The sequence below is a fragment of the Zeus faber genome, assembly GCF_960531495.2.
Source record: "Zeus faber genome assembly, chromosome: 3".
Classification (NCBI taxonomy): domain Eukaryota; kingdom Metazoa; phylum Chordata; class Actinopteri; order Zeiformes; family Zeidae; genus Zeus; species Zeus faber.
Window position 1 is genome coordinate 23,158,127 of NC_137190.1, and position 26,954 is coordinate 23,185,080.

General features: G+C 43.4%; 2 protein-coding genes across 2 annotated transcripts; both read left to right on the forward strand.

The window, feature by feature from the left end:
* The first annotated feature begins 161 nt into the window (after positions 1-161).
* atp6v0d1 (ATPase H+ transporting V0 subunit d1) lies at positions 162-6,137 on the forward strand. The gene is made up of 8 exons (XM_079998267.1): positions 162-345; positions 1,497-1,668; positions 2,256-2,434; positions 3,085-3,164; positions 3,273-3,350; positions 3,712-3,888; positions 4,213-4,290; positions 5,025-6,137. The coding sequence occupies exons 1-8, from the start codon at positions 219-221 to the stop codon at positions 5,184-5,186; spliced, it is 1,053 nt and encodes a 350-aa protein (XP_079854393.1). The 5' UTR covers positions 162-218; the 3' UTR covers positions 5,187-6,137.
* A 12,318-nt stretch (positions 6,138-18,455) lies between these two features.
* aph1b (APH1B gamma secretase subunit) lies at positions 18,456-26,669 on the forward strand. The gene is made up of 6 exons (XM_079997388.1): positions 18,456-18,742; positions 20,528-20,698; positions 20,881-20,954; positions 21,762-21,884; positions 24,544-24,671; positions 25,598-26,669. The coding sequence occupies exons 1-6, from the start codon at positions 18,630-18,632 to the stop codon at positions 25,763-25,765; spliced, it is 777 nt and encodes a 258-aa protein (XP_079853514.1). The 5' UTR covers positions 18,456-18,629; the 3' UTR covers positions 25,766-26,669.
* The last annotated feature ends 285 nt before the right edge of the window (positions 26,670-26,954 follow it).

The window sequence follows — 26,954 nt, forward strand, 5'->3', positions numbered from 1 at the left end:
ATATATATATATAATGTTTCCTTTCCTTTCTAAACACGCGTTAGTGTGTGTATATCGCAAAGTAAATCAAAGACGCCAAAAAGCGGTGATGACGTAATGGCGACCAGTCGGGGAGTCACATGATCGCGTCACCTGACGCGCACATCCGGGTCCTCGGCGCTGGAGCTGTCACGAAGATCCTTCAGCGCTGCCGCTGCTTCTCCGCAAAAGCCGTCGAAATGCCTTTTTCCGAGCTGTACTTCAACGTCGACAACGGCTACTTGGAAGGGTTGGTGAGGGGCTTCAAGGCCGGTATCCTCTCGCAGGGAGATTACCTGAACCTGGTCCAGTGCGAAACCCTGGAAGGTGAGCCGGAGAACGGCTAGCGACTCACAGCAGATACAGTACTGTGACAGGGTGGGCTGGGTAGCATGCTAGGCTAGTTGGGTCGCCGTCTTCGGTGCTATAATATCCCGTTACTTGTATTTATTTCGACAGCTGTAGTCGCGTTTTGCAACTGCGATTTAATGTCTCTTGCCCGGGAGACAAATCTCTTCTGATCGTCGGCAAAAATTGGCAGCGTTTTGGTCACGTTCTCACGTCGACATTTCCGTGGCTGCTTTACAAAACGAATGAATCTTGGTGAAACATACATAAATGGTCATATATCGTATAATCACAAGGCCCATCAATAAAAGCAGATGCATGTTGATATAAACTGCAACACGGCGACCTGAAGCTTTGTCTTAAAGTCTCCAGTCAGCATTTGGGTTCACTTCTAGATGCCACATTTGGTCAGGTGACCAAATTGTTGCGAGTACTTTCCTCGTAGCTGTAATACGGCTGTTCCGTCTGCCCCTGAAGAGCAACTTTTATCAACAGTTACCAGCGCATTTGAAGCGGTTCCTCGTCTGGTCAAAATAAGTTTAAATGTCCAAATTGTTGAATTTGATCAGACCTTTCCCAAGCGATACAGCCTGTTCGAAAGGTTAGATTTCAGAAATGAGAAGTTGTCCCTCTGGTTCGAGGATGTTTGTCACATGTCGTGTTTTGTGATTCATGCTTTCGTCCGTGCAGCCAAGAATAAATCTATCTTATAAATGTTTTCCGTGAAGTTTTAGACGATTAGCTATTCCACATAAGACAGTCATGATCTTGATATTCTAGTTGATGATTGTCATACAAATAATTGTGATTAACAATTGAATTGTCTCTTTTTATTTTATGCTCCTGTGTGTGTCTAACTACGAGTATGACTCAAGCTACGTAATGACATTGAACACTGAATTGGCTTTAACTGGAAACGCACCTAATTCACACTGTATTTGCTGTGACATTTGAACCTTTTGGTTAAAATTGCTCCTGAATTTGGATGGAACCGTTAGATCGTCGAACCTGATCACTGCAGGGTTCAGCAATCTGCACAAATGATTGCGATGAGGTGGTCGTGTAAAAAGATTGTGACAGCTCTTCATTGAAGCCGGGCTTTCCCATCATGTCCACCGTCTTCCCGACAGATCTGAAGCTCCACCTGCAGAGCACCGACTACGGGAGCTTCCTGGCCAACGAGGCCTCTCCTCTCACCGTTTCCGTCATCGATGACAAACTGAAGGAGAAGATGGTGGTGGAGTTTCGCCACATGAGGAACCAGTCCTACGAGCCACTCGCCAGCTTCATGGACTTCATTACGTACGTTCCCGGTTACAACCCTTCCTCAGTAAACTCATTGTTCCCACAGGAATGAATGCATTTTATTTAGGTTTACACGCCACTTGCTTTTCCAGGATGAAAACAAAAAACTTTTGTGTTTGTTTGGCAATAATGTGAGCCAAAAATGCATACAAACCTTTAATAAAATGTAGAGCTAGATGCAGGTATTTATTTGCGTTGTAACCTGCTGTAATATGTTATATGCACAAAACTGTCGCAAGGAATAATTAGTGGCTCAGTTTAAAGGGAATGTTGTTACTGAAGTCCCTCAAAGACAAGAGTTTCTCATGTCATCAGCCTCTCAACTTCTTATCTACAGTGATCAACTAATATTACTAACATTAATATGCATTAATCAATTCAGACATATTCCTGTTGACCACGATTTAGGTCTTCAAGTTTTGACATATTTCTATTTGTCCATATGCTATCAAAAAATAACAAATGATCATCTTGAAATGGACTTTCATTTCCTATTATTATTATTATTATTATTATTATTATTATTATTATTATTATTATTATTATCTTGACGTTTGCTCTCTCTTCTGCCCCTGGGACCCCAGCTACAGCTACATGATTGACAACGTCATCCTGCTGATCACCGGCACGCTGCACCAGCGAGCCATCTCTGAGCTTGTGCCCAAGTGCCACCCACTGGGCAGCTTTGAGCAGATGGAGGCAGTAAATATCGCTCAGACTCCAGCTGAACTGTACAACGCCATCCTAGTGGACACCCCTCTGGGTAAGGATTCAAGGACCGGGCAATGACTCAATATTGTAGGGGGTTTTTTTTTGTTTGTTTGTTTGTTTTTTTTATCTTTGGTAGGTTTATATTATGACATGCCCAATTTGTATATAATGTAACACGCCACACCATACTACTCATACAGTACCTTTAGACCATGCACAGATATGCAACTTCAAGTGTTGGTTACACACTTACATCGGGATAGATATCAATACCCCCAACAAGACCCACCAAGCTCATCACTTACAATGCCGAGCATATAATTGTATTTTAAGTGTAACAAAGCTCCCAAACCATTTATTTTGGTTGAATACTGCTATATGTAATAGTAAAACAGATTGATTCTGCTCCAAACCTATTTTTTTCAGTGCATTATGTTATGTCAGACAAACGCAGCAGTGCATTTTGCTCAACAGCAAAAATCACATTTCCTTGTACAGTCCTGAATTCACATCATCCTACAAAATAAAGGGTCATGCCTTTCTGCAAACTGTCTAGTAAGATGGAAGTAATGCTGATATACAAGTATAGGTGTTATATATGTGTCCCTCCCCAAAATGATTTTATTTATTTTGTTTAGTTGCTGATGATCTGATTAATAGGCATTTTGTGGATTTGATTAATTTGATCTTTTCCTCTTCCAGCGGCCTTCTTCCAGGACTGTATATCCGAGCAGGACTTGGATGAGATGAACATCGAAATTATCCGTAACACACTTTACAAGGTCATACAGCATAATCGAAGTTAAAATAGAAATGTATTGAATGTAAAAAAAACAAAACATAGTTGCATTTCCTAGCCAAATGTTAAATACTGTGTTAATGTGTTTCAGGCCTATCTAGAGGCTTTCTACAAGTTCTGCTCTAACCTGGGAGGAACCACCGCCGATACCATGTGTCCAATTTTAGAGGTGAGTTTTTCTATGCAAGCAGACCACAGCATCTGTCCTAAGTCACCGGATTCATTCCCTGATCTTGTCTACAAATGTTATGCATGTCCTGCCTTATAATTGAGGTTCATTTTCTCAAATAGAATAATTGGACAAATAATGAAAATAATAAAAAATGTCGTTTTCTGAGCAGGGAACACGATATGAAGGCTCTCTAACCCCAAGTTCTGATGTGTTTTGAAAAAACTTCTGCTCGATTCCTAAACTAGTAAATATTCATAATCTTACTATGGTCATACAAATATTAAGTTTAATCTATTTTCTGGGCACTGAAGTAAAAAGGATTTGAAGATGAGAAGTTAAATTGATCACTGTCTTGTAGTTTGAGGCGGACCGCAGGGCCTTCATCATCACCATTAACTCGTTCGGCACGGAGCTGTCCAAGGAGGACCGCGCCAAGCTGTTCCCCCACTGTGGCAAGCTGTACCCAGAGGGCCTGGCCCAGCTGGCCCGGGCAGACGACTACGAGCAGGTCAAGGCTGTGGCCGACTTCTACCCTGTGAGTCCCAACACCAGCCTAGTGGCAAAATATAGAATACACACATTTTAATTAATAATGCGTTGTATTTTTCAAACAAGTGTATACACACATGGATGGTTTCTAAGGATAATCCTGGCACTGGATGCATGAATGTTGCTGCTTTTCTTCTCCCTGCACACACCTGACTTTTACTTCTCCTTCAGTTTGGGCAGATAGTTGCAAAACTGTCACTGTTCTTATACTTTTTGTACGGTACATGTGTTTGCTGGTGTCTCCTTGTGTGACTAGAATTTTGACCGGCTGTCTTTTTTTCTTCTCGTCTGTGTCCGTGCTGTTGGTCAGGAGTACAAGCTGCTGTTTGAGGGCGCCGGAAGCAACCCTGGAGACAAAACGCTGGAGGACCGCTTCTTCGAGCACGAAGTGAGAACCGCATGTACTAATGCATTAATAAAGGACCTAGTAACACAAACACACATGTACTTACGCGTTCATAAAGCACCTAGTAACACAAACACACATGTACTATCATGTTCATAAAGGACCTAGTAACACAAACACACATGTACTAACACGTTCATAAAGCACCTAGTAACACAAACACACATGTACTAACACGTTCATAAAGCACCTAGTAACACAAACACACATGTACTAACACGTTCATAAAGCACCTAGTAACACAAACACACATCTACTAACACATTCATAAAGCACCTAGTCACACAAACACACATGTACTAACACGTTCATAAAGCACCTAGTCACACAAACACACATGTACTAACACATTCATAAAGCACCTAGTCACACAAACACACATGTACTAACACGTACATAAAGGATCGAGTAACACAAACGCACATGTACTAACACAGTTCAGAGTCCTTAATATTTACTTGCAAGGGGAAATTTAAATTTAGATCACAATATGAGGCCCAATACATGGTAAATAATAAATCAATCCCTGTCATCTTATTAAGCTAGATTATTATAAAGTTCATAATAAACACATGCAGAAGTTTAACACTCGTTTAAAGTGTGCCTTTTTTTGTGAATGCCAAAAAAGAACGTGAAAGTCGTTCTCCGATGGTTCTGCTAATCCCACCGTGTTGTCCTGTTTCCTCCTCCTCCTCTTCCTCCTCCTCCTCTTTTAGGTGAAGCTAAACAAGCTGGCCTTCCTGAACCAGTTCCACTTCAGTGTCTTCTACGCCTACGTCAAGCTGAAGGAGCAGGAGTGTCGAAACATCGTCTGGATCGCAGAGTGCATTGCCCAGAGGCACCGCGCCAAGATCGACAACTACATCCCCATCTTCTAGTCGGCCGCGCCCGCAGTCCTCCTATTGTGGAAGTTATTGTACCATTCTGTATTCTCATCTCTCTCTCTCTCTCTCTCTCTCTCTCTCTCTCTCTCTCTCTCTCTCTCTCTCTCTCCCTCTCTCACCCTTGTGCTATCTGGAAGAAACTGTCCCCACAACAGATTGGTAAGTGTTGTGGTTCTGACTGGTAGATCAATATATTACACCAGGCCCTCGATCACTTGGCATCAGAGGTAAAAAGGTTGTTTCTGTGTTACCAACGATGGCTGTGTATTTTTTTTTTTTTTGTTGTTTTTTTTTTTTTTTTGTTTTGTTTTAATTAGGATTTCGGGTCAACTCATAAACAACGAAACCCCAGAAACATTCCATTTGTTCCCTCCATCACCCTCATCGGGGGTTGTATAGAGTTGAGTGCATATTTATTTTTGTTCAGTCTGTTGCTTTGTGAGTGTTCAGCGGACGCCTGTCCTGACAGCATGCAGGATATGATTTTCAGACTTGTGGGTTGGACTGAATCTTGGATCACTGTGTCCGTGTAGCTTCCCTAAAACACAGTAATCAAAATTGTTTGAATCAACAATGATTTGTGTAAATTGCATTCTTTGTTGTGATATAAAATGCAAAAACGCCACGAAAAAGTGGAGTTTTGGGTTAAAAAGAAAAAAGAGGGAAATAAAAGGAGAATTGCAATGTTTCCTGTGCTTTAAATAAATCAGTATGAACTATGGAAAATGAATGGATTTATGTATAGCTCAATATCCTAAAACCCAGGAGAATATATGAAAATGATATGTTGTGTATTGTTCAAAATAGAAGATGATATAGAGATATTTAAAGATGACATTTAATTGATTTTGTTTCTTTATTTTGTAAAATAATGTTTGCGTTGTCTTAAGTGTTCTACTTGTGAATTGTGTACTGTAAACATGACAAGCAGATTAAACTGTAATTGTCTCCAGACTGAAGTGCCTAACTGAGTGTCTTTTATGGTTGTTTTATGGTTGTTTTCTGGTATCTCGCTGCTCAACATTAAGTACAACAACATTCTCCTATAGTGGGGAAAACTGCCCTGTACCACTGCCACGGCGTTTTCAAGTTACTTTGTTTAAATGTTACATTCACAGAACACCCACATAATCATAAAATTGTATTTACAAACTTGCTGATGAGATGACAAAAGAAAAAGAGAGATTGTGTTTTAGGACCACAGGCTCTGTCAGATTACTGAATTCAGGGTCCTTCACAAAAATCAAAATTCTTCCACATCCAACATTTAACTTAGACCTCGCCGACACCATCCAAATGCTACCAAATCCCCCAACAGCATCTATGAGGTTGAGTGTCGGCAGTATATATGTGGGAGGAAAACATGAAATAAGTGGATGGAAAATATTTTTAATACGGACCCCATGTAAGTCTTTCGAGGGCCCTTGGATGGCCGCGAACCCCAGCTCGGGAACCTGCTTAGATGCGCTGAAATCTCCCAAAGTCGGATTGTTCCGTGTGGGTGGAACACTCTCTTAAACGGTTTAATAAATGAAAAAAAAAAAAATATATATATATATATATATATGGTCATAAAATCAAATTAACTTGAAAGTTATTGCAACATAGATTTACGGTTGTTGCGAAGTTTTTCCAAATCATCGCGTTTTCAAGATTTATTCAAACACAATGATAACATTATTATTATTATTATAGTTATAGTAATTCTTATTGTTATTATTATTATTATTATTATTATAGTGATAATAAGTATTCTTATTGTTATTATTATTATTGTTGTTGTTATTGTTAGAGAAATAATACTAATTATTCTTATTCTTCTTATTATTCTTCTTCTTATTCTTATTATTGTTATTCTTCTTCTTCTTATTCTTATTATTTGTTTATACACCATTTTCTGCGCGTCTCCTCCACGAGGCGTTTCGGAGGTCGCCGCGGTGTGGCACTGTGCGGCCAATCAGCCGCTCCTGCCTGCACCTGCAGTTAACGTGAGGCCCGGGGCGTGTGCGTCCCGATGGAGGCTGCCGCGAAATGCTGAGGCAGGTCACCCACCAACTCTTTGCCCGGAACGAAATAATAACCCCATGCACCGCAGCGAACACCCGCCCAGCAGGGATGACTTTGGAGTTCCGGAACAGAAGCCACTTCTTTGAGCTCCACTGCTCCACGGCGCTGACCGACTGGGACATGGACGAGGAGTTGAAGCTGACCACCACCACAGACCAGTTCGTTCAAGGTAAAACCAAGGGGGTGGAAGGAGGCGTAAACACAAACAAAATGTCCCATAAGCACTGACTCATGTTCGTTCATGTGATGAGAGGAAACAGAAAAATGGAAAAAAGGAAAAAAAAAAAGTGTGTTTATTATTATTAATAACAATAACATCTGTATGATCCTTCACTAAGATCATTAGTGACAAACGCCCCCCCCCCCCCCCCCCCCCCCCCAAAAAAAAAGAAAAAAATATATATATTTATTTTTTGCTGCACATTTCATAACCAAATTTTAAGTGTAAGGCATGCCCAATATAAAGAGAAGCACATAAAGACATAACAGAATCAACAAGGTTAAACAGGTTAAAGTGCAGTTTTTAAAGCAAGCCCACCCGGGTGCACAGATTATTTGGCCTCTTTCCACGGAAGCCCTTCACAGAGCTGTGTGCCGACGGCTCGCTATATAAAAGCACCCCTCGACGTCCTACAGATCACATAGCGAAAGTGACTTCGGTCAGACAACAAGGGGCGAACCAAATTAGTAATGCAAATCTAAAGACAGACAAAATGATTAAAAAGCCGAAGTGTCATTGAAGCGAGAACCTCTGCAACATAAAACCAGTGTCATCGTCATGTACCCTCCATGTTTCTGGAATGTTTTGTTTTTAAATCGCCTCAGTTCTATATTGTCCTCATACGGTCAGATGAGAAGTTGAATGACCAGTACCTGGCGCAGTGGCACTACGCCAGAATATCACGCAGGAAGATTGAATTCCTCCGCCACGACCAGAAATCGGGTGAGATGGCGATGACGACGATGAGGAGCTGGATGATGGAAGCACGTGTCCCCTCACGCGGGCCTTGCTCAAACAAACCCGGTTTGTTGTTCTACAGAATCCCTCGTGCAGCCCAACCTGTGGATGCTGGTGAACCCGAACCTGGTCTGCCCGATTAAATACGCTAAAAGGTCGGCCAGCGTAGCCGCGGGCGTGCTCCCCGGGCTGCCCGGGCTGCCCGTGGAGCCCCAGGGGCCCGGGCCCGGGCCCGGCCCCGCCGAGAGCTGCTCCGTCTACGCCCCGGCCCCCTCCGCTGCGTCCCCGCCGTGCTGTCTGCATGTGAGTCCTGCATGAAGGTCACGGTATGAACTGCACTCACTGGGTTGACACGGTGTTTAACATGCCATTTGCACGTATATGTAGCATGTGCTTTGGCTGTTTAAGCGTTATGAACACGGCTGCGTTTTTTTAAAGTCGAAACGAGTTAGGATAAATGATTGAAACGCCCCAGGTATTTGTGAATTATGTGTTCCCCCTTAATTGACTTAGATTTAGATCCAGGGTGAGCCGTGGCGTACCATGAACGTCAGCCGTGTCTCGGTTGAGTTGGCTGATGGGTCTGGGTAAATCTGTGAATACGCAGTTAACAGAACTGTATTCGCGTTTGACTGAAACGCCACCACATGACGCGACCCAACTCCACTCAGCAAGTCGAAGAGATAACAGTGCATGAAGAAGTGATGTCGGTGTTGTGTATGCGTGGGCCGTGAGATGAGTTTGCGCTTTGGGCAAGGGCTGTCTTTTTTTGTTTAAACCTCCGTTGTCAGCTGGGTGATGAAGACCAGACGCCTTTGTTGAATATTCCGGCCTGTCGACAGGCGGCAACCCGGCGCAAGCAGCGGAACACCAAAACCAGGGTGAGGAAGGGCACAGAGGTGTCTTCGAACATCCATGCGCGTGGGAGGTAGCACTATCCCTCAGGTCAAACATCCGGATGGAACACGGCATTCTTAAAAAACGAAGGGTTTTTGCCCGGGGAGGTGGGATTGGGCCTGTTCTGAGGGAGCCCTTGGTGTCACCGTTTCTTTCCTAACGCTGTTTCCAGGACAACAAGGCCGCGCCCAGGTTGGGAGGTTGGCCCCGGCCCCCGGTCAACTACTGCATTCTCATCGCCGTGGCGCTCAGCAGCAGCCACACGGGGAGCCTGAACGTTCAGCAAATATACAACTTCACCAGGTCTGCGCCCACACTCACGGCCAACCCCCTTTTTGTTGCATCCAACTCAATGTCGAGGGCGATATTATTGGCGCGCAACTCAACATTTTTGTTTATTTTTTAACCGGTCAATGACTGAAAACTGGGTGTGCGATCCTCCCTTAGAGTAATATAATGCGGCACGTTAAAGCAGAAATGAACAGCAAAGCGGATATTGCCCTTTCTTGTGGAAGACCAGAGGTATATCCACTGCCCGACCCGAATTGGAGAGTATAATCCTCTGTGATGCTATTTCCCCTAGTGGTGTTAAAATGTACTGCAGGTGGTCTGTGAGAGAAAATGGAAATGATAAAATTCGATAGCTCAATAATTTTATTTCTTACTTTTGCTTGTACAGTATTTTCCCATCCATAAACCAGCTCCCAATGGCTTTGTTGGCTCGCAAGCTAGCACTAAAAGCACTTGAATTGATGTCCATTATTGAGCACTAGATCTGTTTTCCTCCCTGTCTTTGTGAGCTGGATATGAAGTTGGAGAAATATGGCTTGAATGAAGAGTCATAGCGTCATGGAATGGATGGTGGCAGTCATTCTTCTGATATCGCATCGAATTCTGTATCGTATTCCATTACACTGGAGAACGGCCTCAAAATGACATGGCAGTACAACTGGCGACTGTTCTACTGCCATCAGCTGTACTGGCCCCTGTTGGTAGTTCTTTATTGACCTGATGGTGCTGAGAAGTCGTCCACCCTCCATCCTCCTCCCAGAGAGCACTTCCCGTTCTTCCAGACGGCTCCTGACGGATGGAAGAACACCATCCGCCACAACCTCTGCTTCAGCAACAGCTTCCGCAAGACGCCCTACCAGCTGTGCCGTGAGGGCAAGCGGAAGTCCTGTCTGTGGCACCTGACGCTGGACGGCCGCCGGAAGCTCAGGGACGAGATCCGCACTCTGACCGGGAACTCGTTCAGGGAGCTGAGGAGAAGCATGTCCCGCCCTGGTGAGATCAGTCGTCCATTCACCAAAATACACGATTTATATCTAATGTCATAATTGTTTTTTGTTTTGTTTTTTTGTCTTTTTTCCAGATGTAATTCAGGCCTTGTTTGAGCTGTGACTACAGTTGTGACAGGTATTAAAACATGAATCTCTAAAACCAAAGCATAAAGTAAAACTGTTGAAAATGATATGCAGAATGTGTAACTTATTTCAATTCTTAGTTTTGTAATGGAAAGCCAGGTTCCTAGATTAAAAAAATGTAATATGTAACCTAAACTATATAACTGTTTTCTATTGAAACGTATCATCTTTGTCATATTATTAATGTTTCTTTACAAATGTGATTAAAGCGCTCAGGGCTTGTGACAGTTGCATCTCGCCGGTTGCGGTAAGGTGGGCCTCGCCTATGCACAGGACATGGCGGCCGCGGGGGCCCTGCTCGCTCACCTTGCAGGGTGGGCGGTCCCGGCGGGGTGTCGGCCGCAGGCCCCGGCTCTGGGCCTGTGATCCGTGCCTGGCGCCCGCGGCCCGGGTTCTGCGCTTGCGGGTGCGTCTCATGCCTGCACGTGGGGGTGGGTTGTATGTGTGCTCCCCAGGGGTGCATGGTCCCTTCGTGCTCTCTGGGGCTGGTTTGTGCACCTCGGGGTCATGCCTGGCTGCTGCGCCGCGCTTTCTCCCGCCCGGCTCCCCGGCTTCTCTGTGGGATGCGGGGTCTTCTGTTGCTGGGGTGCATTGTGCGCGGAGTGTTCTTGAGGTTGTGGGGTGTCTATACGGCTGTGGGACTTGGGGTGGCTGCAAGCCTTTTCCACTGCTTGGATGCGCTATGATATATTTCTGACCCCACACCCGTCCAGAACTCATTGGGATGAGTCCGGTGCATTCACCGGTGGACACATCACACACGCGCACACACACACACACACAGATGGATTCATCGCAGGCGCACACACGCTACCAGCATCTGCCTCTAACACGTCACCACGTGCCTTATTTGCCGTTCCAATTTTCGTCTACTTCGTCTATCTTTTGTCAAGGACATATTATTGTTTATCTCCGTTCATCTCTCATTCGTGGCGATTCTCCCTCCCCCTCTTGGAGAAGTAATGATGATTAGCTGTTTATAGATCAAAACATGGTAAGATCGGTTGTGTATAAGAAAAAAGCTGTGCTTGTCATCCCACAAGTCGTCAACAGGACAGTCATTGCAAGCAGTCCTTGATGATTAATAGTGGCATTGCAGGTTGAGAACTCCACTTGCAGATTAACTCTATCTTGGATGCAATGACATACAAATACTGTTGTATGCCAAGCATGCTGACAGCACAGGTGTGTTTATTAAAAAAAAATTAAATAAAAAGATTAAATCAGCATTGCAGATACAGTTGTAAATGTGACTCAGCGCCACCTAGTGGTTGTAATCAACACAAGGCATGCAGGGAGGTTGCTGACATTTTTGAGCACTTTTTGAACATAAATGAAAGAAACTTTGAGTGGGGGGGGTCCAATTGTCACCAATGTCTCTGCATAGACTGAGCAGCTACTGTGAAACCATGGCCATTTTCAAAAGTTATGACACGCCCGACAGAAATACACTGTAATATCAAAGCTATGTCAAGATATATTTTATTGATCTAATTTAATCTCCATTTTAAATTGATTATTTTCTAAAATGTATGTTGTCATTTTCTACATTTTCCAAAAAATATATGAGAAATCCCCAAATAAATTTTGACCTGTTTTTATCTCCTATGTCCAGGTGGCGATCTGGAGAGAGGTGCAGTCTCCCATCTAGGATTCTCTGTATATATATATCACACTGAGTGCAATGGATAGAGATTTTTCTTTAAATAAATCCTTGAACCAGATATAAAGTCGTCAATTTTTATTTACATTACAACTTTAACTAATTTCGGTAAAATACTCAGTGCACATTTGGCTTTTACAGAGGGACTTAGACTCTTAGTGTCACAGAAGTCTGGATTAACCAAGGGAACAAAAAGTCCAGGACACCTGATGTCAAATCTCATGCTGAGGAAAAGTCTGTCTTTTGTCGTTGTTCCTTTATTTATTTATTTATTTATTTATTTATTTATTTTCTTGTGCCTTTCTGGAAATTTGCCTGCTTGGTTTTCCATTCCGTCTCCCGAGGAAGATCTGTCGATATTGTGGCGTGCGTCTTAAGTAAACCCAAACCAAATCCTAGTCAAATGGAAAAAGGCGACAACAGCCAGGGTGAAAGTTGACTTAAGCATCCCAGTCTGCTGGTGTCCCAGTCAAATGATTCCCAGCGGTTGATTCGGGGGTACCAGCGGACCGTAGAGCCAGGTGCGATGAGCAGTACGTGGCAGGACCTTCATCAGTGGACGCAACACGTCAGGCACCGGCACCTGCACACAATACACACTCAACCACAAAACCACTTCTTGTCTCCTGCGGCTTGACGAGAAAGGGAATATTTTGAAGGTGTCGAGAGAAATCTGATGGCCATGAACGGCAGCTTCCTCGGACCTTTCTTCGCCCTCTTCCTCATCAACGCAAATGTGTGTGTTTTGGGAAATGTGCAGAGACATTTTTCCTACCACAGAAACCCCCTCGCCTGGCACGCAGCTCGGGACTACTGCAGACGGTATTGTTTATCAATTTTATTGTGTTTTATTTATTGCGTCAATTGTAGATGTTGAACCACTGTGCAAAAGAAATTACCTCCAAATCTGTGTGTGAATAGCAACTACTTGGACTTGGCCCTCTTCACTGCGAAGGAAGAGTTGGACAGTGTTGAACTTTATCAATTCAAGGCATGGACCGGCCTCTTCAAGGACACGAGTGGCGCCTGGAAATGGTCTAATGGAGGAAATGGTCAATGGCCGAATTGGTATCAATTGTTACCTAATAACGACTGTGCTGAAATATCTCTCCCGTCGAAATGGTAATTATATTGTCTTGCGTTTTTGTAGCAGGTCCCTCTGCTTGACACTGCACATCAGTCTGGTGGTGGTTTATAATAAATACAGTTTTATTTGAAAATAAATGATTGGCATTACCAGTAGACTTCACCTTTTTTTTTTTTTTTGCTGTCCCTGCTTGAAAAGTAAATTGGCAAATAAAGACATACAGTGTGAATACAAGGTGCTTTATTTCATTATAGCACCTTTCCCAGCTGCCTAAAATGCCAGCTGTCATCTTCTCAGTCCTTCCAACGGTCGGTCCAGTTATTTGGTCGAATGAGGAATTGTGTTTACTGAGACACCCCCTACGCTGGGGGTGAGCGGGGTTGTCTGGTAATGGGTAGATTGCTAGTTTGATCCCCTGTTCCTCCTGGTAGCATGTTGAGGTATCCTTGAGCAAGACACTTAGCCCCTAACTGCCCCCGCTGAGCCTTACATGGCCACCGCAAGTCGGTATGAGTAAGTCGTAAGTAGCTTTGAACAAAAGCGCTTTGTAATGTGCTGAAATGTAATGAACCGTAGCAGCCATTTAGGACTGATCTGTCAACCCAAGTGAGTGCGTCGGTTTGGCCTACCCCGTCGTATAAGAATGTGTCATTACCCACACTATCGTTACAACAACAATGTTGTTTCTTTTCTTTTTTCTTTTAAAAGGTTTTATACCACCACTTGTACTCGCTCTCATTTCTTCTACTGTTCTGAAAACGGCTCCGGGGCAAAGTTTATCCCGCTGGCCATATCGTGGCAGGAGGCCCAGGCGTTCTGCAGGGAGGAGAATGAAGATCTGATAACCCTTACATCAGGATCGACTTTGCTTCCCGTACATGAAGGCCACCCAGTCTGGACGGGGTTGCACAGGGCTCAGTCCGGTCAGGAGTATAATGATGATTTTACTGCGCTAATGCAGTTCTATATTATTTGACTCGGGCTAAAGTTTATTTTCCTTCCTGTATGTCAAGGAGGTAACGAGACCACAACAGTCCAGGCGTGGGAGTGGAGCTTTGGGACTTCAGAGTTCAGACCCTGGGCGGCAAATCAGCCGGCGAGCAGCGGTGACTGCGTCTCTGTTTCCTCCAAGGACAGAAATATGTCCGCCCAGGACTGTCTCTCCCCATTGCCCTATGTGTGCATGAGAGACAACCTGCTCCTGGTGAAGGAGAACAAGAGCTGGGAGCAGGCGCTGGAGCACTGCCGAGCCATCGAGCTGCTGGACCCCCACAACCCCCTCGGCTACAACAACCACCGCTATGAGCTGCTCAGCCTCAGCTCTGCTGTGGATCAGGTCCACGTGTGGGGCAGGATCCAGCAGGCCACCACTGACGAGGTCGTTCTCTCTGATAGTAATAACCAATACTGGCACTGGAATTAGCATAAAAGTGGTCATTTGTTCCCACTGCAAATTCATCCTAAATACCCTTGATATGATACTGTATGACTTATTACTGAACAGGACAACAATTGTGATCAAAATAATATATACTGTATAAGCACTGAGGCTTATTATCTTGGCATACATGTTACCACAGGTATTTTCCTTGAGGATCCGTGGATAACTTCACACTTTGGTGGTCCCTCAGTTTGTGAGATGCAACTGTTTTTATCTTATTATTTTAATGTAGCATTTGTGAGACATACGAAACAAAAATACAGAGAACACACACACACCGATCAGCCACAACATTTAAACAACTGATAGCGTGAGGATGTGAGCGACCTCGACAAGGGCCAGACGTGATGGCTAGACGACTGGGTCAGAGCATCTCCAAAACGGCAGGTCTTGTGGGGTGTTGCCAGTATGCAGTGGTTAGTATTTACCAAAAGTGGTCCAGGAAACACCGGTAAATAGGCGAGAGGGTCATTGATGCACGTGGAGAGGAAAGTGTAGCCGGCCTGATCAGATCCCACAGAAGAGCTACTGCAGCACAAATTTCTGAAAGAGTTAATGCTGCTATGATAGAAAGGTGTCAGAACACACAGTGCATCACACCTTGCTGTGTATGGAGCTGTGTAGCCGCAGACCGGTCAGAGTGCCCATGCTGACACCTGTCCACCACCGAAAGCGTCTACAATGGGCAAGTGAGCGTCAGAACTGGACCATGGAGCAATGGAAGACGGTGGCCTGGTCTGATGAATCACATTTTCTTCTACATCATGATGGATGGCCAGGTGTGTCTACATCATTTACCTGGGGAAGAGATGGCACCAGGATGCACTATGAGAAGAAGGCAAGCCGATGGAGGCAGTGTGATGCTCAAGGCAATATTCGGCTGGGAAACCTGTGTCCTGACCTTCATGTGGATGTTACTTTGACACGTACCACCTACATAAACATTGTTGCAGACCAAGTACACAGCTTTATGGCAACGGTATTCCCGGATGGCAGTGGACTGTTTCAGCAGGATAATGTGCCCTGCCACACTGCAAAAAATGTTCAGGAACGGTTTGAGGAACATGACAAAGAGTTCAAGGTGTTGACTTGGCCTCCAAATTCCCCAGATCTCAATCCAACCAAGCATCTGTGGGATGTGCTGGAACAACAAGCCTAATCCATTGGGGCCCCACCTCACAACTTCCAGGACTTAAAGGATCTGCTGCTAGCGTCTTGGTGCCATCCCACAGGACACCTTCAGAGGTCTTGTGGAGTCCATGCCTCCACGGGTCAGAGCTGTTTTGGTGACACAAGGGGGACCTACACAATATTAGTGGTTATTAGTGTTGGTTTTAATGTTATGGCTTATTGGTGTATGTACTGTATATACTGTATATATCTAAATAAAATACAAGAACATATCACACTAACAAAACAAGGCAATGCAACGGCTTGGTATTGCTATTCAGCATGTGGTGTCTGCAACAATCTTTTCCTGACAAAGGATTTTATATTCTTTATGACTTTAACTAGATCATTTATTTTGTTGAAAGGAGCTGCATCAGCAGTACGTTGTATGTTTTTAGTTACATCAGGGCTTGGTTGGATGAATTTTAACAGTAATTGAAAGTACATTTTCTTCCTCCAACACATGTAGCATCAAGATGGCTTTTCCTCTTTCCTCCTCAGGTATGGACAGGCCTCCGCTACCTTTCTCACGAGTGGTTGTGGGTAAACGGGGCAAACGTCATGTACCAGGACCTGCCCCTCTGCCCCGCGGCGGGGCAGCGCTGTGGAGCCGTGTCCAGGGCAAACGCAACAGACTGGGTCACCAGAGACTGCAGGGAGGAGAAGAACTTCCTCTGCTACAGGAAGTGACGTTTTATACCCCTGCAAGTCACTAATGCATGAGTAACGTTAAGGGATCCGCTGTTTAAGTTGTTGTGTTTCATTCCTTTCATCCACCCTTTTTACGGTGCTTTTCTGTGAGATGATGCAGATCTAGAGATTGTCTCTGGAAATTGGTCAATCATTGCACGTCATAGTGAAATGGTCGAATTACGGATGTAGCTTTTGTGGTTGACCAAATGAATTTCTGTTCATGTACAGCAGTTTCTGTATTACATTTACACTCGATTTTTTTATTTTTATTATAACCAAATACAGTTTGTCTCCGTTTGAATCTCAAGTGGCAGTTCGGATGGTCATTTATTTTAGCACCACCCTGGAATTCAATATGTATCTACCAATATTTCTCTGTTAAGTTTTAAACAGATTAGCTACAGTCGTCTACTGTGGTTTACTGGCACAAGGGAGGCACATGGGGCGTGCCTTGCTCGAGGGCATTACTATGTTGTAAAAAATAAGGGAGAGGTTTTCTTCTTGACATTTCCTACACTTGTTGTCTTGGTCCAGGATCTTAACCTCCAGTCTCTTCAAGACTTTCCCTGCTCTTTAACCCTGAGTTTCACGCAGAAACGATAGACTAATGAATAATACTGTAGTAAAGGGTCAATAAGACTCTGAAGATCTTAAAGCCACGATGACATGAATGGTCTATCAGAGATCTAAATCCTTGAATAGATGAATGAAAATAGAATCATGTTCATCATATCTTTAAAGCACCAGATTTAGTATATTTTGTGCAGTAAATGCATCCATAAAAGGTTTGCTTTTGATCAGCCCTTTTATTGCTTTTGCATAATCGCTCATAATCGTGTTTATTTTGTCATTGACCATGTGCAACTACATTAATCTCAATACAAAAAGGAGATGCATATGTAGGAATTATTAAAATATTGATAAAGCAAAGAAAAATATATGTATGGTGTTAAACATGTGATTGATTCTAATTAATCAAGTGCAATGTTCCCAGTTGTGACCAAGAATAAAAAAAACCCAACATATTTTCACAAACTTATCCAAACCTCTTTTTTTTTTTTTTGTAAAATACAAAAATGTTTTGGGAGTAAAACCCATGTAGCCGCATAATTGGGGGAATCTGTGATTGAACGGGTTGATGTGCAGAGAAAGCGTCACCTGGTGGCCGTGTTTTAGAACACGTGGAACAGACGCCTGACGTTTCCCTGCTGTTCGAGCAGAGATGACAGAATGCAGGCTACGGCCAATCTCATGAAAGGTTGTTTTTTTTTTGTTCTTTTATTACTTTTTTTTGTTTGTTTTTGGGGGTTTTTTTGTAGTGCAATTTTGCTCTCAGGATTCAAGTTTTGTCTTTGTTTTTTGTTTTCCCCGTCAGTTATACCAGTCTTACCAGTTAGGCGCAGGGAAGTGATTTAGAGGCAAACTCTGAAAAAAGCCGTGAAAAATAGCGGAAAACTAAACAAGGGATGAAAGAGTTGACAATAAATAAACGAGAAAGGCAAAATATAATCAACAACAAACAATTCCATAATAAAAATAAAATACAATTTATTAAAAATAATAATAATAAATATGTATTTTACAAAACGAATTATCATTATAGTGCTTTGGCACTGAGGAAAACAAGCCCCCCCTTGTTTCATTAATCTTATTTATATTTATTTTATATGATGTAAATATATACATAACATAAATACGTAATTGGTATTAATTCATTTAAACGTCCGATTATTTCCGATATTAAAACTCGGGCGGAACGCGGTCACGAGACCCGGGGATGCGGTCACGCACCGCCCCCGCGGGCCAGAGCAGGAAGTTGGATCCGGTCGGTCGTGACGTCGCCGACAGAACCCGGAAGTAGCATCCAGCGCAACGAGCCACCCGTCCCGCCGGAGCGACAAAGGCTGCCTCAGGGGTGTTTCTCTTTCCAGGCCGGGGCCGGCGCCGCGCAAGCGTCCGAGAGGAAGCGTCTCCACCGACTCGAGCGACGACGACGACGACGACGACAAGGCGCGCCGGGTTGCGCTGCTCGCCGCCATGACTGCAGCGGTGTTTTTCGGCTGCACCTTCATCGCGTTCGGGCCCGCCGGGGCTCTGTTCCTGTTCACCGTGGCCAGGGAGCCGCTGCGGGTCATCTTCCTCATAGCGGGGTAAGGACGCGGCCGAGCGGTCGAGTTAGCGCGAGCAGGTTGCGTGGGAATAGTTGACGGTTGAGTGTGTTCGCACGGAAACCGGGGGGCTCCCCACCCAGCGCCTTTGTCCCGCTGTGATGGCTGCTGACCACACTGCGCCCGGCAGCTTGTGTCACTGTCGGTGAATTGGTGCGAATGGAGCGAAAGGTATCCTGTGGGTACAGCAATGCAACATACATTATACACTATTTCAGCACACGGTTAAAACCAATTTTAATCGGAATTGTTGATACAGACGTTTAATATTTGTTGTATTCTTTTAGTTGTATATTGCCAATTTTTTTTCCAAACATTTTAAAGGGGTTTGTTCTATTTTTTCCCTTATATTTAGGTCTGTTGCATATTTATTTTTATTACCCATTGTGTTGATGTGAACTGCACGACAATTAACATCGGGGGATCAATTAAGTATCTACCCAGGCATCGGCATATGGATTCACTTTATTCGTACGTCCAAGTGTAAGGACGCTTGATGCTTAACGCGTCTACAGCGGGATTGACGTTCGTCGGAGTCCTATCGCTTTTCATTTTTCACGTTGTTCACTTCCTGTTAAAGCGGCACTGTAACCTTTGGCGTTTGGGGTCTGGCGCCCCTACGGTTTCTGAGTGCAATTGCCCTTTTTACGCCGCTGTCGTAAAACTCGGTCTGGTGTCCGAAAAATAATTGATTTGATTGGACAACTTTGCGCCTTATCGCTCACGTTTCGATAACGGTCTGTGTTGCAAGCTCAGGTTTAATGTACGCCTAGGTTGCATCGCCCCCTGCAGGGAGCTGGCCCCTTCGGCGGGCGCTCGTTCCACCCCCCCCCCCCCCCCCCCCCTGCTACCGGTGTAGGTACCAGATGTGCTCGGCCAGGCAGATCGGCTCGCCCTGGCGCAAAGTGGGGGTCGGCGCACATCGGCTGACGTGCGGGTGCCCGGGCGCACCGCACGTCAGGCAAAAAAACTGTAATTACCGGAGCCATGGATTAGTGCCGAAAATCGTAACACACTTTTCCCGCGGTTTCGTAGCCGAACACACAAGTTACATAGTGCAATAACAGGCCGTTCGGTGGGGGTGGGGTGGACCGAAAGAGGTGCCATTCTCCGTATTACAAGTCAGTGTACCATCAAAATGATTTGAATCTGTTATTGAGGTAAAAAAAAAAAAAAGTTACGTAGTGTTGCTCGACTTACAACCCCAAATAAGCCGGCGAGTAGTGGTGATAGCGTTTCCATTTCCTCCAAGTAGTAGATTTACAACCCGATCAAAACAATCATGGTGAGACTGCAATAGATGTGCAGAGCCAGTCCAAAAGGACCCAACATCACAGGCTGGGTCAAAGCCAAAATCTAAATTATTATAAAGTTATAACGTGGTTGAAATCAGGCATGGGCCACCAAATTGTACAAAAGCCAGAAGAGACAAAAGATAACTGCGTTATCTCTGTTAGGTTGCTTACTAGTCTGTATCTGCTTTTATGTTTTTAAATTTGAACTTGCTAAAACCAACCTGTGATCCTTGTGGTGATACCCAGGCTTTATACACATGGAAAACCAGCACAGACAGCATGAAATGGGCCTTACATCACACATCCTATTTTGTGGCACAGAAGGCGGGTTTATCCTAAGAGCCATGGAAAATGAATGGCAGATTTCCTTAAAACGGAAAGAAGGCCGATTGAGAAGGAGTAGGGATTGTCTTATTTTTCTGACATATTTGACATCTATGTTCTGTTTTTTTTGTGTGTTCCTCTTTGCTAGAGCGTTCTTCTGGCTGGTGTCCCTGCTTCTGTCATCGCTTGTGTGGTTCATCACGGTTCAGATCAGTAACAAAGACAGCGCCGCGCAGCAGAAAGGGCTGCTCATATTCGGAGTGGTGCTCTCTGTCCTCCTGCAGGAGCTCTTCCGCTTTGGTTACTACAAACTATTAAAGTAAGTGCGTTACTTTACCCCCAACTGTTTTCAGTGTTATCGACTGCATTTCACGTTCATTTCAGCAACTGAGTTTCCTTTGTGTGGATGTGGAAAGTCCTTAGGGTGTTGGTTACCCTCTGAAAAGATCAGACCATTATCATTACCGTCTATATTCAATTTGTCTGTGTCTGTCCTTCCAGAAAAGCCAATGAAGGCCTTCTTGCTCTCAGTCAGGAGGAAACCATGCCTATCTCCATTCGCCAGCTGGCTTACGGTATGTTGACCTTCTATCCTCCTGCACACATGTCGGGAAGCGTTAACAATTCCTTTTTTGTGACGTATCGAATCAGCTTATCATGTGATTCGGGCCTTTGATGCACCGTGCTGCCTCTGCTCCGTATGCGCTCTTTCCTTGTGGACTTAGTGGACTAAGAAAAGAGAATTTCTTTGAATATGATCAAATTTAATAGGATGCAGTGTAAGTTTTCCGTTTGAGAAATAAGCAGTTGAAGCAGGCTGTGTGGCTCACTCTGCTTGGTCTGCCAGTGACTGTTCGTTTATTGGTGTATTATTTATTATATAACATTTTGATCTGTTTCTCTTATTTTACAGAGCTAGTTAAATGTATTAGAACACGTTCAATTCAAATGTAGATGTCATTACTCCTTTCATTTTTTGGCCATTTAAAACTTTTACCACTTTCACCCTCGCTCTGCAAATAGTAGTGCTTTTAAAACTTAATTTCTTTCAGATTAAAACAAAACCACAGTGTAGTTCAAAAGCTAAAGGCACAGTTTGATTTCCTGAAGACTACTGATTTACATTTACGATGATGGCAGAAATGATAATCCCAATAACATCATAATGACTACTAGTTGTTAAGTTTCAATTGTGTTTTAAAAGTTAAGGTCATTTCATTTTCTACACTTTGAATCGCAAAGTTATACTTGCATTTCATATTCAAAAATTGTGTATTTTTATGTTAGTCAAGGAAAGAACATGTTGACTTGGATGTGTTGGGATGGATACGGGAGTTCTCGGTCGCTTCCTGTGCTCACCGCCTGTCCGCTTGTTGTCGTAGTGTCCGGTCTGGGATTTGGCTTCATGAGTGGAGCCTTCTCTGTGGTCAACATCCTGGCAGCCTCCGTAGGGCCGGGCACCGTGGGGATCCACGGAGACTCGCAGCACTACTTCCTGTCCTCAGGTACACGATGGGGGAGGAAGGAGGGGGGGGGGATTAGTGTTTGGTGATAAGGATGATGATGATTCATGTTCTCCAAATGCTAGTTTTATTCATGTTAAGACCTCCACACTTTAAATAGAGTTTTATTCTTTTAAGGGTTCTATTGTTTTACTTGTTCTTTGTACTGTACTCATAGAAGGTGGAGAGATCCCATTCCAACAGGAGAACTGAATGATTGTGGTAAATGGTTAATCTACATCGCTGTATTTCACAAGCTTCTTGTTGGCATGACAGTATACATTTCACCTCGATCTCAGAGATTAACTGGACTAAAATAATATTCGTGGCAATATCAGGAGAAACACCCTGGTAAATAAATCTCAGAGCATGATCGATAGCAGCGCTCGACAGTGCCTGTTACCCGGTTGCCATCAGCAACCAAATTTAGTCCATTGGCAACCATTTTGTGGCCTCATGGTTACCCCCTTTGGCAACCACTTTTGGACATAAAAATATGAACAGCAAAACATGCACCCCAAAATAAATACATTTGTTGCATTAGTGATATTTAAATATTGCTGTTACAGTCGCAACCGTTCGCACACAAGCAACTGTTCACCTTTTAATCCCTTTTTTCGTCATCTGTGATGTGAAAAAGAGTCGATCACAGTCGATGACAGTAGAGCTTATTAAAGTTGGGGATGCAAATAAGCAAAGAACTCCCTTTTGGTAAATGTTGTTTTTTCACGTCAATTTGGGTGACTTAATTGTGTAAATCATCCAAACCGATCAAAAGCTGTTTTATTTTTTTGGGGGGGGGGGCACGTGGCCAGCAGCCACCCATCTCAGCATTTTTTATGTAAAATTTTTATCCGTCTAAGAGAACGACGCCATCTGCGATCAATTAACTCCTGGACACGGACATGGCTCTTTTCTTGCAAGCGTTCCACGCAGGAAGTGATGCTGCATTCACAGGTTCGGAAAACTGTAATACGCGAAAGTGATGCGTTCATGGGGACTCGGAAAACCATCGGCTACCACCATATGTATATTTCAGACCTTTTTGCGCCATATATGTGTTTGCATCCCTGTAAAGTTAAGTAAAACTCAATTTAAAAACCAAAACTAGGTGTGGAAAAAACATTTTAGTTAAAACTAAACAAAAAAAACCCCTAACTAACAGAAACAGTTTGTGTACTTACAAAACGAACTAATATATAATAATAAAAAAAAAACATACAGGAAACGTCTTAAGTTTTAGTATATTTTCTATATATTTTATATTTTCAGTTTGGTCAAATTTGTCAACATACAATATAATAACCAGTTCTTATCTTTGTAGACGCAACATTAATAAGGAGCATGGCTCAGACCTCATCTGGTGGAGAGCTACTTAAAATGGAAAGATGCATTTACCGTTGTTAACGATGAGGGGACAAACTGGACTGTTGAGATTCTTATTGTCTGTGTGGTGAGCATGTACAAGTGGGTATAAGAGAGAGACAAAGACACTAATTGTGGTCAGGCCAAGTGTGACCGGAGGGGAGTTAGTGTTATCACAGCTCTTGTGTTACTTCACCTCTGAAGATTCAAATTCTATATCAGATAGTATCAGATGAAAAACAAACTACAAATTATTTTGTTTGGTTACTGTAATAAGCTTTTAAACATGAATGAATCTGTATGAATGAAATGAATATGTAATTTACGTCATGTAATTTATGTAATTTTCATTATTAAGCTGATGTGTAACTGCATAGTATCTTAATTACTCGAAATATAAGGTGACTAAAAATGGCAACCGTATTTTCAGTTTCGCCAACCAAAAGCTGATGCCTGGTTGCCAGTCTGGCAGCCACTTTTAAAAACAAGATCAAGAGTTTAAAAAAAGTTTAGAGTCTCAAAAAGAAGATGCGTTAAAAATAAAAATGTAGAGGGAACAAATGGGATGTAGGAGAAGAGATGTGATGTGACAATATCTTAAGAAAACCCATGGTAAAAGAGCATTGTGAAATAAGAAAAGGAGGAAAATAAGCATATTTTCCTTTCTTTTATTAAATGCATGATCTAAATCTAAAATACTTTGCAAGTATTTTGATAGATTGAAGGGATTCTAGTAAGTCGATGAGAGAAAAACATGGCACATAGGTTTATTTCGTGCATTTCGAGTGTCATGACAGTAAAATCCAAGACTCCATTGAAATAAGGAAATAATTTGCTGAGAAGCGATCGTGATCCTTCATGGGCTCATTTGATGACCCCAAATCTGAAAATGAGTATAATATTTACTTTTTTTTTTTTTTTTTTCAATGCCTTGAAAAAATATGAAATCAACTTATTATCAGCTTATTCTTACCCTATTTTCTTATTTAAATTATTTTTTTATTCTACTTTGTAAATGCATTTTGCTTCCCTGATTTTCTTTGATTACTATTACTATTTGATGGCCTTGTAATGTGAAGCACTTTGAGTTACATGTCATGTACGAAAGGCGCTATACAAACAAATCAAGACTATTATTATTATTACAATTGGAACGGTGATCAAACACCGACAGCTCCTTCCTTATTTGGCTTCCTACTTTACTTTGTTTCCTTTGTTTATTTCAACTGATCCTGGAGAATGCTATTTTTTTTTTCTTTTTTGTGGTAATTAATGTCACTTACACTTTCCTTTACAGCCTTCATGACCATGGCCATCATCCTGCTCCACATGTTCTGGGGCGTGGTGTTCTTCGACGCCTGTGAGAAGCAGCGCTGGTGGTGCCTGGTTGTTGTCGTGGCCAGCCACCTCCTGGTTTCCTGTCTGGTACGTGGGCCCCCCTTAGAGCACTTACTGGAGCGGGTGCTGATACTGCCAGGGTGGAGCGGGGGAAGCGGTCGGGGGTGGGGCTCCAGCTGTGGTGCGCCTTCATTGCAGAGCTTGGCATTAGCACCGGCAGGCTAAGTGGTCGCGTTCCCCAAGACACCACTGTGTTTTGGGTGGAGGGTGTTGACATTCCAATGAGCCACACAGCTCAGTGTTTGGTGTTTGGTTACAGCGGAGATGAAGGATCATCACATACAACACGGCTCAAATGTAACAAAACCTCAAAGTAATGACATAGTGCGGCGTACACAACAATGCCCGTCTCACCATGGAAAACCTTATATTGTCAGAGTTGACGGCCATGTTCAAACTGCAGCTTCAAGTGCACAAATCCCCTTTTTATTAGTGGCACGGATCTGATGTTTTCGACCAAATGTGAACAGAATAATGCAACCTCGAGGCTGATCTGGTCCATTTCAATGTGTGGAACTAAACGGGTATCCCAGACAATTCACCCTGTATGCCCCTAGTATTTGAACCGCAAGTCAAAAATGTGTGAACAGTGCTGTGGTTATTCACGTGTTTTACACCACCTAACACGCTTCCTGTCTTACCAAGACGGCTTGCGGTCGTCTTGCTCGTAAGCAGTGGGAGACTGCAGCGATGAAGGGAGCCGACTGTCTATATTGATGATATTTCACACTCTTATAAACATTTACCCACAAAACATCCATTATGAATTACCGTTCTTAAGTGAGGAGGAAGGTGTGCAGAGTGAATGAAGCCTGAAAGATGCATGAAGATGAATTTTTGCTATATGATGAATTATACCCCCTCCCGCCAGTAGGGAAGGGTTCGGAATGCAGAACGACTGTGCATTTGTCTGGCTGTTGATTTGTCGCCTCGTTCTTCCTCCCGCGGTGCAGACCTTCCAGAACCCGGAGTACGTGGGCAGTCTGGTGCCCACCTACGTCATCATGTTCCTGATGGGCGTCTGGGCGTTCTGCTGCGCCGGCGGCTCCCTGAGGAACCTCAAACTCTGCCTCACCTGCAAAGACAAGGACTTCTTACTGGCCAACCACCGGCCCAGATAACGCAGTGCGGCCGACGCGCCCAAGGGACTGTTTCCACAGATCACAGATGGAATCTAAACGCGCTCTCCTTTGTGGCGGCGGAGGCTGTGAGCCCTCCGCTCACCGGCTCTTTGATGTCACTTTGAATCAAAAGGAGATCTGATTTACAAAGCTCGGTGAAATAGATAAAAGATGAGGTTGTGTATATCGACATGGTTTTTTTTTTGTTTTTTTTTTGTTTGTTTCTTTGCAATGATTTGTGTTTGCTCTGTTTTTAATTATTTCTTTTGAACGAAGAAATATATTCATATGCCCCATGCACAGGTCCAGTCTGTGAGATTAGAGTGTACCGTCCTTCGCTGTATATTCACGTCCCTGTGGCGTTGCATTCCTGTGGGCTGATTAGCTTTAGCGTAGCTGCTGTAACATAGATCTCTGGTGCCCCTCCCCCTCAGCACCGCCCCTGATCATTATCCTAACGTCCCAATCACTTTTTTTTTTTTTTTTTTTTTTTTTTTTTTTTCATTAAAGTAAAACTTTGCCCTCCGTGCGAGGGCCTTTCCATGTTTTCCTCGTGTCGGTCACTTTCACTTTTTACATTTGTAATATTTCATTCCAAACTCAAAATCGTATTTCAAAAAGCAAAACAGGTGAACCTTTAATTTTAGTTGCTGTCTCATCTCGCTTTCTTTATAAAAACGGAGAGGATTTTAGATTAGTAAGTGGTTTCTCTGTGTACTTCACGTTTGCTCGCACACTTGATCCATGTTGTACAGGAAAAACATCCCTTTACATTATTTCTTGGAATATGCTTACACAAACCTGAGGCTGAAACCCGGGGAGGTAAGCAGGTGATTTACTTCCTTTTCTCACGACTGTAAATAAACAAAACCTGTTTGTAAAGTAAATTGGAACGTGAGATGGACTTTCCGGAACTACTACTTGTAATATTTTCTATATATTTAGTTAATTTCTTCCACATATGTTGTCAATGAGTAGGAGTTTACAGATAGTTGCAGTGAAATGTGTAGGTGGTCTGTAGGGATAGTGCGGCCAAGTGTCGTCTTTTGACTCCAAAGGTTTTGGATTGGACCCGTTTGCTAACACTCGATAATGCAATAATATGATTGCATACAATAAATACAGATTTCTACTAAATAAACTCTCAAATGTATTCAGCTTAAACGGCGTAGCCCTGGTGTCCAGTTTA